The sequence below is a fragment of the Watersipora subatra genome, chromosome 5 (assembly GCF_963576615.1).
Source record: "Watersipora subatra chromosome 5, tzWatSuba1.1, whole genome shotgun sequence".
Classification (NCBI taxonomy): Eukaryota; Metazoa; Bryozoa; class Gymnolaemata; order Cheilostomatida; family Watersiporidae; genus Watersipora; species Watersipora subatra.
The window spans coordinates 25,809,340-25,821,982 of NC_088712.1; the positions used below are offsets into that span (position 1 = coordinate 25,809,340).

A 12,643-nucleotide genomic window follows, 5' to 3' on the forward strand; every position below is an offset into this window, starting at 1 on the left:
TAAGAGTCGCAGTAAGTTTAAGCTAGAACGCTTATAATGGTGAACTATTTTTTGCATTCTTGAATAGGCATAAACGCAGGGATATACAGTAATTTATAGTTTTTATAATTACAAATTTTGATGCGCTTGATAGGCTAAGAAAAACATAGCCTATGTTTTTGAGCAAATTGAAAGCTTTTTTTAAAGCCAGTACAATTCTAAAATACAAGTTTCGCTTGGTAATAAGTCTTAAATTTGTTGTGCGTGGCTTACCAAGGAACCTATATTAATGATTCCCAAGGACTGGTATCTTCATTCTGTGCCAAGCTTCACAAAATGGCCTTCTTATCGAGTCTTGTACTATTCATTCTCTTAGTTACTGCTTCAAACGCTCGTCTCGTCGGGTTGAATGAAAAAGGTCAAGAATTGTTTCAATTACGACAAAGTATCTACGCAGCTCGTGAACTTTTGCAGAATGAGTGTCCGACTTTCTTAACACTTAATCATGGAATTTTTGATGACAGCGCATTTCCGTTTCATCTTGAAGTCACTACCACGTTTCATAGCAAACTGCTTGACAGCTTGGCTGAGTGCCTGGCGGGTCGAACTACAGCTAAGAACATGACGACCCAGACTCCATTAAACCAAAGTCCAGCAGCAGATGAAGTGCCTTCAACACCATTAACAAGTCAACAGTTGTTAACAGAGCAGCGTACAACCGAACAAACTGTGACAAGGGAGATGCCGCTACCCCAAGGTAAAAATGTGATATAACCATAATCAAGTGTGTATAGCAATGGTGCCTTTGTACTGAGAGACTGTTGTACACTTGTACCTATCTTAACATCAACTATAATTGAACTATTTTACATAAGTATTTTGTTGAAAGTTTTTTAAACTTTGAAACTGGTGAAAAAACTAAACGAATTCTTATGCAAAGTTTGTCATTATTTTTGACTCATCTCCTCAAAAAGTAGACATTGTAAACCTTTTATTGCTAAATGAGCAATAATTGAAGTAAATTTAAGAAACTTTGATGGATTGATCTTAATAATACTAATAATCAATCTATTAGTTCCCATTTATTGTCTTTAAAAGTAAAAAATAGAAAAAAAATGAATCGTTTACCTTACATAAATTAAATGTTTCTCTATTCTGATCTGTAGAAAGCAATTTGTCAGATATATTTTAACCATTGCGCTACCATGAGCCCCATAGTATGGCTTGGCAAAGAGTTTGTGTGTGGTCAAGAGCGATCAGGTGTGGTTTAGTAAGCATCCTACAAACCTATTTGGATTGCTGAGTAGCTAATTAACTACCCATCATATGTGTACTTGAGCAAAAGAAAACAATTATGTGCTTGTGGTGAACCAATAGAAACAATGTTTAGGCCTACCACCTATCCAAAAGAGAGTAATTCTTTCCAAAAAATTATTTTTTCTATTTCATTTTCTTCTTGAGCAGTCGGTTAAACGCATACAAGTGCGAGGGTTCCACTACATACAGGTCTATGGATTTTGAGTTACTTTTATCGAAAAATAGTACTAATGAGAAAGATTTTTGTTTCTATAATAAAAATAATAGTTTTGTTAGCTTTTATTATATTAATAAGTCATTTGACTTGAAAATGCTCACAGTTGTAGGTAAAGGGGTCAAAAAGTGTCTGAGCCCTTTTTTGAATTACATTTGTGGGCTTTTTATGGTGTCAGCTGATGTATAATTTTATGCTGGTTAGTTTGACATTAAAGTATTTTCACTTACGAAGTGGTTCAAAGGTTATGACAACTTATGCCCACCCTTGTCAAATGTGAGGTTTTTCCACATTTGCTTTTATGTGCCGGTAAATATATTAATTTTGTAGCAAAAAATTTAATTAAAATAACATAATTTTTTTGTTAATACAGATTGTCAAGAGCTGTATGACCAAGGGAATAGATGTTCCGGAGTTTATCAAGTCAACCCACCACATACAGATAGTGAACCATTTCCTGTCTGGTGTGACTTTTTTGATGGCCGAGGGTGGACTGTGTTTCAAAAAAGAGTAAATGGATCAGTCAGTTTTAATAAAAATTGGACAGATTACCAGGCAGGATTTGGTGAGATAGCTGGAGAATATTGGTTGGGCAAGTAGAAAACTATGTTTTGCGATAAAACTTTTTAACACCTTACATTTTATTTCCTGTTTGAAAATCTCTTAAACAAGTTTATTGTTAATGTATCTACAAATTCTATAATAATGTAAGTGCATCAAACTGCAAGCTTTTGTCCTACCAAAATTACTAACAGAAAAAAATTAACTTTTATACCTAAATGCTAGATGTTTTTTAGACAAACACAAAACCATATTATCATAATGAATTTTGTGTTGTTGCAGTAATAAATGTCCAAACTGGTCCTATGATATGATCTGGCAATTATTTAAATCCGCTTCCACAATGCACCAGTTGTGTCTATACTACATATGAATTATCAGAATTAAACATAAAAATAGTTTATCTCTGTAAAAATTTGTCATGTATGAAGTAGTTTAGAGCTGACAATGCAGCGTATTTCAATTTCTGAAGTACTACCTTGCTGTATTTACTTGTTTGTTTACATAGACAAGTTGTTAAAGTATTGTACTATTGCTTTGTAACTTCAAAACATTATTTTTTTTCATATATTTACCTCCTTTGTTAAGGTTGTGATGGCGATAGTGTGAAATTTCAATAGATTTACCTGCCTACAAGTGGCAACAAAAGCATTATTAGATATTAGAAAGCTATTTAACTCTCTTTTCTTTCCTTTTTTTACATCTTATGGAAACTTTTCAGGTTTAGATAAAATTCATCTTTTGACCAGATCAAACACCAAACTGTCCATTTTCCTCCGAGCAGCTAATGGAACTACTGAGTCTGGAGTCTGGCCGAGTTTTCAAATAAATGGTTTGGCAGATGGCTACAAATTAACTGTAAGTATTTACATTGCATTAGATAATATCAACTTTACTGATTCAGCCAAAATTTTAAACCTTCAATGTATGTTAATATTGTAAATATTTTCTTAAGAAGCTACAAAAGTTAGTCTGAATTACAATTTTTCCAAAAAATATTGATTACTTAATTAATTTGAAGAAGTTGCTTTTACATTAAAATGCCTATCTCAGTTCATTTTTACTCAAAGTTCTACAATCTAGTAATACCACTAATCATATATCTAAATACTATTATTTTTCCTTTAAATAATTGAGGCACATTAAATTTGGTCTCAAAGGGAAACTAAATTTAATGTGACACTTTATATCATTTCATTAAACTGGTAAATGAGGAGTTGTCTTTTTCTGACTGATTTGCCTAAACAGTAATTTTTGAAGAAATTTTTCAATTAAGTTTTAAAGAAAAGATGAGAAAATATGAAATAATAAGAACTCGCTTTAGAAGTTTGGACTTCTTAGGCTAAAAATAAAATGCTTCACAGATTTGTGGCTTCAAGACATTGATACTGAAAATAACTGAAAAAGTTTAAACTAAAATTTTAGATTTCTTTTCGGAGTGATTCAGATTTGGACACAATTTAGATTATAATCTGTTGATGTCCTTAGATATGGCTATTATTGCATAACTGTAAATGACTAAGCAGTTTGTTAAATTTTTTTCAAATAAACTTTCACAGTTTGCATAAATTAGAAGGAATATAGATAATATGTATTAATTTGTTATTGTCTATATAGCATATAGCCTAGATATGTATAAACCATGATGATAGTAGCATGTCTTTAGATTACTACCTCAATTAGAGTTTAGCGATATTTGAATGTGGTAATCTAAACAAAATTCATGATAGAGAAACAGACATGTGTACTCATTAAGAGACAGTTTTCACTTATCTTCACTAACAGATAAGTGATGATGGATATCGTGGAAGTTTAGACAGCTTTAAACTGGTCTACTACCATAATGGTATGAAATTCAGTACTCCTGATCGGGATCAAGACCTCAGCTCAAGCAACTGTGCTCAAAGGTATCAAGGTGAGTCTGTTTTTGCAAAAGATTTATCAGTTCTTCACAAACTCTTTTTGTGTCGTATTCAAGCATTCGGTGTTGCTTCTAAGGACTCTCTTATTGCTGTTTGTCAACGGAAAATTTTTATGTATATATCTGTATATATATATTTAAAATAGTTTGTAATCATTTATTTAATGTTGAAAATTTATCCACCGTAACTCTTAGATACATAAATCTGCTTTAAGGAGTTTTTCCTCAAAGTAATTGTGTAGCATATCATATTGATCATTTTTGACATATCATATTGAAAGAAAATAACAATAACTCATGAACTTAAGCTTTTGATGACCAGAGTCTAGATCTATAGCACAATGTTTCTATACTTCTGCTATGATATATATGACTAGAAAGTAGGAATACTCAGCTGACATAGAAGTCAGTCTCTTTAGTTACCATATTTGATTACGTAAAAGTTGCTTTTCTGCATGAGACGTATTCCAAGCTCAGTAGGTCATCAATTAAAAATTTACATGGATTTTTTGCATTCACAGTAGGTTATTACAGAATAAAAAAGTTACTCAATTTGAATGAATATGGGAACTATTTGGAGAAAGAAATACGATTCATACAGAAACTTTACCATTAAAACAAGTAGAAAAAAAATGAAATGCTAAGCATCACAAGAAGCCAACATAAACATAAAAAACCAAGTCATCTAATTTTACTGGTCAAACCAAAAAAATTCATCATCACTATCACTATAACGTGATAACTCACCATTTTCATTGTCATGATATCGTGATTTTTTTTCATATCTTAATTAATTTTAATTTAGCTGCCAAACCAGTATCCAATGTTTCAGTAGGAGAAGGCCACAAATAACTCATTTACAATCACCGCTTTGAAATTTTCAATTTTAACAAAAGGCCTGTTGGCAAATTTGTATTTTGCCAACAGATTCTGACAATCTTGTCAATAAGATTCTGGAAAAGTTATCATGGCCATTTTTCGTAACCATGATCACAGTGTTAACATCTAGTGCATAATGATGTTATCGCGATTATGTTTCTAAATACAACAGTTTCAGACCCTAGAGTTTTAGTCTAGATAAATACATATATGGGACATATTCATGTCAAAACTCTGCAAAAAATCTTTGAAGGCTTTATGATTTATGCGGGATTTATGGACATAAAACACCTTGACATTTTAAGACAGTTTTTTTGAATAGAAAATTATATTTTGTAGACTGTCAGATCTAGTATGTAACCAAATATTCACAACTACTGGCATAGGGAACTTTAGGCAGTTTCTATAAAAAAAACCACTGGGAAACTCCAGATTAAAATGTGTTTAAAATTGGTGGGAAAATTGGCAGAACTATTATGCTGTAATACGGAATCTACCTTGTTGGCTAAAAAAAGGCATAATAGTATCTTGTAGGCTTTAAAAGGTATATTGACATGCTTTGTCTGTATGCATGTCTTTAAGGGTTAGCAGAAGTGGGGTTTGTCTGCTTCAATGGATATGTTACCAACATGACTTTTTAACTCTCCATAACACCGAAGTAAATTGTGCTCAGCAGAGTGAGAATAGACAAATTATATTTAGCTCACTGTAATTCAGTGCATAGACACTGAAAACAAGCATTACAATGATTTGTAAGGTGCTAAAGGAAGTACCTAGAAGGTTCACTGTAACTACAATTATAATACACCGAAAACTTGAAAAAAAAACAATGGTAATCATTTAGAACTTAAAATTTTTTTTTTACTTTTTTTCAGTACATAGGCAAATCAGAACTTCAGCGTGTTCTATCATAACACATTTTGAATGATAATTCTATATCTATTTGTTGTATTGTAGCTGGCTGGTGGTTTAATAACTGCCAATACGTCTTACTGAATGCATTAGAGGAGAATCAAATCGAGTGGTATAACCCACATGGCAGATATTTCGTTGAATCTGTGATGAGAGTCACCAGAGATTGAATATTACATTGAATCTGTGATGAGAGTCACCAGAGATCGAATAATTCACCCTTTCGTACAGTAAATAGTTCAACCTTCAGAAGAGAGTCAATACCACTGGGCACAGTACATCACAGACCATGAAGTTTGCCTCCTCTAATAAGATTACAGTAATCAAATGCCTTCTGCTATTCAATTAAATACATGTACTTATAGATAGTGATACTATTAAAAAATATCTTTAATTTGTTGAATGTGGAATGTTATGGAATGTTGTTATGCTTATCTTGTGAAAATGAGATAAATTCCTTTTGCTTTCAACCGTTCAATTGATAAAGCAGTTAGCTCGATATCAATTACAATTGCTACATCAGATTCATCATTATTGTAGTAATGTTTTCAATACTTGAGCTAGATAATATTTTGCATTTTATTACTCAAAGTAGGTATAGTTAATTGTGCTGCTATTTGAGTTCTTGTGTGCCATATTCTTACTTATAGAATATTTGGAGCTCTTGTGTGCCATGTTATTACTTATTACTGATATTGTAGAATTTCTGGAGATTTTAGCAATTATTCTGATGTTTCAATCTGAATATTTTATTATGAAGTTTTACGATATTCTGTTATAAACTGCTGAATGAGGTATATGATCAAATACATGTATTTTAGGTAATAGTGAAAATTGGAGCATCGCTAGTCCTTTTTAATTACCTTAATTCAAACTTGTTCATACACTTTCACATATATTGTCTACTAACCATCAACATGCACATGTATGGTTTAGTGAAATAGCACGAGGTCATTAGCCAACACATAGGTTTCATGAAAACTTAAAAGCCCACATGTTACCACATAGTCATAAAATCTATGTTCATTTTCACATGTTAATTGAAAGAGCTAAGGAGGCAAACTCAAATATATATATACAATAATGTGTTTTAATAAACTCGTACTATAATAAAGACATGTAACCAGCTATATGGTATACACCAGTTATACAGTATAAACCAGTTATACAGTATACTGCAGCTATACAGTATACACCAGCTATACATTATACACCAGTTTTACGGTATACACCTGCTATGCATTATACTCCAGCCATACAAATAAATTTATTTCACAAAGAACGTGACTGTTCTAATCTATTGTCAAATGACTGTAGTTATTTTTCTTATTGGTTAGAACTAACAATAGTCTATGTTTGGTTCATCTCACAATAATGAAATATGAACTTATTTGTAGTAGTTCCGACCTTTCGCACAACCTATTTATCGACAATGTTTTTTACCAAATTTTTTTTACCAAACAAATTCCTCTGCAAAGCAACTAATGCTTTGTTATTTTCATGCGCTTAAATAATACTAATTCTGAAAATTTGAAACAATTTTTAAGCTGTTATATCATTCATGTCTAATCTACAAGACATTTTAGGTACATATTTAAGACTTTGACACTTAAGCTTGAAAAACACAGTTACAAATGAGCAGAATACAGTCGTTGCCTTTTGGTATTTATAAGTATACAAAGTATGGGTGGCTGTACTATGTACATAAGGTTATGCATATTTATGAACTACATATTACTGTGCCTTTTGTTCATTGATTTACCCCTAAAAGTTTAATGAGCCAATTCAATAAAACCTTGTTGTTATTAACGATATAACTGAAGGGAACTAGAAGGTGACCATTACCAAACATTATAATTACCAGATGTTTGTAATGGCTTTGATAACAGAAACATGCTAGTGCATAGCTAGCTTATTATTAATATAACTGTTTGATTATGCATGTAGTGCTGAATAAGCATTCATTAAAACTGGATTATGCATGAGGCAATCCAGTTATCATAAGATATCAAAAACAAAGATATTTTAGATTGTTTACATCTCCAAGTTTTACCAAGAAATGTTACAGCTAATTCTACTCAGTTTATTTACAGTTAATTGAATGGTTGCCTATATTGGTTTAAATTCATGATCAACTTAACTTTGTAAATGTTTCTGCCAAACATTTTTTAACTAGATATAAAAGTTAAGGTTATAGCAGGCAATTTTTTTGCTGTATTACCTAAATGTAATTGAGTATTGTAGAGAAAGAGTTGACATATTTTTTCAAGAAAACTTTTGAAAAATTAAAGCTGTTGATTTTATTCCTTTTAAATATGTAAAGGAGGTTAGCAATAGATGTTATACATATTTGTACCCTATGTGGGGGCGGTTAGCATAATTTATTGTGGGAGATCCCACAAGGCATGCAAATCAAATATTCTAATTGTTTTGTAAAGAATTTTGTCAATAAACGAGCAAACCATGGCAACCTTTTTAGCTAGCTGTGGTTTTTTTCTATTTATTGGGTAAAACTAAAAATATCATTTATATTTGTATTGTCTTCTAATTCTAACACATCAACTCTATTGTAAGATTAATTGTTTTCTGCTACCTTTGTTTTTTCAGATTCTTCGGCCAATTTGTAACTCACCACAAGAAGAAATATCTATGAAATTCCAATATTAGATGCCTAGAAATCTGCTCTTTTTCTCAACTATGCGAGCATTTTGAGAGCTCATATTACAGAGATGTTTGACAATATTTCTGTGTCTCCTGTAACATGCATCTGTCAGCCATTTGTATGCTCTATTTGATTAGATGGTTGATGAGTTGCTGATCTTTCTAAAATCATCAAGCATGAGGAAGTTTTCAAAGTTATTTTTTGTTCGTAGAATAATATTATAGCCATATCGTATTGTAATTTCTTCCTCCCTTCTGACATTTATGATTTTATCCTGACATTTGGCATATTTGTTTCAGCTATGCGACTAAAACTATTAGATCATTTACAAAATATGTATTTTTTCCTTCATGTCTATTTGGCTGCAGAGTATGATCCTTTCACGCTTGTGGCCTGTTTGCTAGTTTTTCATGCGTCTGTCTTTCAGAATCTTCCAATTATTTGTATTTAGCAAGTGGCAAATATGATTCATTATGAAGTTTTCAATGTGAGTGTCAGTCTGTCAGCCCCACACTGTTATGTCAGTCCACACATGTTATAAAATAACAGCCTGAACTGCAAAACAACTATAATATTTCATCATGAAATCATTTAAGCGATGCTCATTGTGAACATGTAAAAGCATGTTAGTATTAGGATATAATTTTTGCATAACAAATATAGCATGAAGAAGCTGTTAATCATCTGTTTAACTGCGTTACACGAGTTCTAGAGGTATGATTCTGCATTAAGTGCGTATAGCCCAGCATTTTATCTACCAAATTTTATCTCTGATTTCTTTAGCCCATTTCAAAAAATGTATAGTTTCAATAATAATATAACGGATAAAACCTAAAGCATGAACTAAGTTTTTACAGCCTTGTTTGTGCGATCAATAACAGAAAGAAGCCATTTTATAATTTACACAAACCTAAATTATAAGTCTTTTACCAAAGCCTCTTTGACTTTTTTGCAAGATCTTATAGAGACCAATGTCTGTGTTTGGTTCAGCATGAAGTGTTGAACGTTGTAGTAAGTGTAAAAATCATCATATTTTGACTTTTCCTTGCAGCTGAAGATCCTACTTAAACATGATATCAATTTTTGTTTCATGTTTTTGTAGTTTACCTCAAGTTAAATTTTTTTTAAATTAAACAAGTTGATTTTAAAGTAGAACCAAAGTTACAAATGTTGCACTGAACTGTCAACCTTAAATATTGGCTTTTATATTTGGTTAAAATTTGAATGTTTTCATTCTCATGCAACAGGTCATAAAACTTCAGGTTTTGTTGGAACTTTAATGCTAGAGTTACAGGAAGATTATTCGTTGGTGTAAACTAAATAGTATATAGATGGTAAACCAATGTTTTGGGCATCTCTGAAGAGTAATGGGCAATCACAAACTACTAGCTTATATTATATTTATTCCAGATGATTTAGCTTTTAGTAGATTGCTTCAAAAGTTATACATACCTGCATAGAGGTTTTAAAAAGCAGACTCATTAAAATTATTTTAGGATATTAAATGTATTTCCTTTCCATTGCCTGTCATGAATCAACTTTTGTTTTACTAAAATAGACTATTTGGAACAAATTTGCTTTCTATAAGACAACAAAACCGACATATGAGACACTGATCATACATGCATTACTTTATTAGTTATTTGCTCAGTAGCACATCGCAGCTGTCTCGTTTCTCTAGTATCAATTGGCTGCTGAGAACTCATGCTGCAAATAGAAGCTCTATTTCGTTGGCTGTCAAGGAAACAAGACAAGAGAAGATGAAGGAACGAACTCCTACATAGAAGTTAGAAAAGTCATGACTTACATAATAGCAAGTAACAATATTGATCTGATGTTTAGATAGTGCTTGTTTGGTAGATCTCTTTTGCTGCAGTCTTGAAATTTTCATCATTTAGATTCATGCTGATTGACATTGTCATTGTATGAGTAAACTCTTTATTTCTATAGTTAGCAGTAATTCCCTGTTTGATTTCAGAGATGCCATTCTGATGTACTAAAGAGCATAAAACAATTTGTTTGTTAATTTTGTGGGGACAAACTACGATATCAAAGTTTGATTGTATTCAATTGTTTTTGTGATCATCCTTAATTATTCCAGTGGTGACTTCTCTGTGTGGTTCCATAAAATATGTTATTAGTGACTTTGTATCTGCTTATTGTAACACTTGAAGTTACACTATCAAGTGTCTATCAGCCTTTGTATTGACCAACCTTATATGACTAGTACTTATAAAAAGATCAATTTGATTGTCTGAGGAATACCAATTGGTCGCTTTTCAAAACTTACTAAAGTATTTTAAAAAGCTGAGTTTTGAAATCTCTTCAACCTTAATTACAACAAAAAAATTACATGCATACTAAAAATTGATGCCATACTGATACAGAATATTAAATAGATAGAGAAGTGAAACTTCTCGGAGTAGCTATTGCAGATGTACAGCCCATTAGTTCTCTTTATATAGTTCCCTTATATCAAACCTTTGAGATGTGGGGTGTTGGGTAGTCAGCTTTTGTTTTTATTCGTTAAAGTTTAGATTGCATACAAAAAATGTCTGCATTTTATTTGCCTGTCATAGATTGTCTTCCACATATCAAACAGTCAATTCTTATGTTTTTGATTGTTATGACTGCGATGTTGGTGCTAGGAGCAAAAAATACAACTTGATAATGCAAATATTATTCTTACCCTTGTCAACTGTTAAACTGTTTCTGAGCTGTATTTTAGATGTCTACTTCTTCCAGACATATTCAGTAAAATGAGTGGCTGTCTGCTGCCTAATATTGTAAAATATTTAAGCTTTAAAGTTTTTAAACTGTCTTATTTAGTCACCACCTTGTTGGCAATGATTGTATATAATGGAGAAAGTTTTATATAGGTTAAACCTGCAAACAACTATTGCCAACATAAATAAAACATTCAAATGACAAGACACAATAGATCTATTTTATACTTTCAAAGCTTACACTTTTTTTTTTAAGATATCAGTTTGCTATATGAGCTTTTTACAAACAATCCATGGTGATCATTATATATAAAACTTTAAAACTATTACGTTTCTGAGCTGGTCATCCCTTACATTCTTTCTCGCTACAAGTTACAGTCATTGTTTGTTTAATAACCTTACTGATGATAATAAACTGAACTAAAATATGGATGTAAAACTATATCTCTGTTTATTAGAGTGGAATAAGAGCAACATACCATATATCCCCACATATAAGCCTATCTTGAATATAAACTGGCCCTAAAAAGGCAGCCTTAATCTAAGGAAAATCATTGAAATCTGCGTATAAACTGACACTGTAAATCATAACATGTTACACATACCTATTAAAACAGATTCTGCAAAAATAGTGCATATTGTGCCCGCTCATTACAAATTGTTTACTATTAGTAAGTTGTTATTTAATTAGCAAGTCAGGTTTCTTTTAATTGAAAGACTACAGTCACTGATTATGGTTGAGCCATTAAAAACCCGTTTACATCTCACGCTGTTGTTAGTTTTGCAATGCAAAAATGTATTGGTGAAATTGAGTTAGTAAAAGTGTGAGTTGTTGATGATGAAATTAAGCTAACATAATTTTTTTCTGTTTGCTTTCATGTAGAGTAGAAGTACGTTTAAGCTAAATTCCTTATAATGATGAACTATTTTTGCATTTTTGAATCGGCATAAATGCAGTGATATACAGTACTTATAGTTTTCTGACTTTCAAATTTTGATGCATTTGATATGCTGAGATAAACATAAACTAAGCTTTTAGACAAGTCAGAACTGTTTTTAACGCCAATGCAATGCTAAAATACAAGTTGTGCTTGGTACTAGGTCCTAAACTTTGTGGGCGTTAATAAGGTTACCAAGGAACCTATATTAGTGATTCTCAATGACTGGTATCTTCAGTCTGTGCCAAGCTTCACAAAATGGTCTGCTTATCGAATCTTGTACTATTCGTTCTCTTAGTTACTGCTTCAAACGCTCGTCTCGTCGGGCTGAATGAAAAAAGGTCAAGAACTGTTTCAATTACAACAGAGTATCTACGCAGCTCGTGAATTTTTGCAGAATGAGTGTCCAACAATTTTAACACTTTATCATGGAATTTTTGACGACAGAGCTCTCCGTTTCATCTTGAAGTCCCTACCATGTTTCATACATAGCAAACTGCTTGACAGCTTGGCTGAGTGCCTGGCAGGTCGAAC

The 12,643-nt window shown here is 31.8% G+C and overlaps 1 protein-coding gene across 1 annotated transcript; it reads left to right on the plus strand.

Annotated features, from left to right (window-relative positions):
- Positions 1-315: 315 nt before the first annotated feature.
- LOC137397219 (microfibril-associated glycoprotein 4-like) lies at positions 316-6,580 on the plus strand. Its single transcript, XM_068083508.1, has 5 exons — positions 316-736; positions 1,884-2,075; positions 2,793-2,929; positions 3,857-3,986; positions 5,829-6,580. Exons 1-5 carry the CDS (start codon positions 316-318, stop codon positions 5,951-5,953), a joined length of 1,005 nt encoding a protein of 334 aa, XP_067939609.1. The 3' UTR covers positions 5,954-6,580.
- The last annotated feature ends 6,063 nt before the right edge of the window (positions 6,581-12,643 follow it).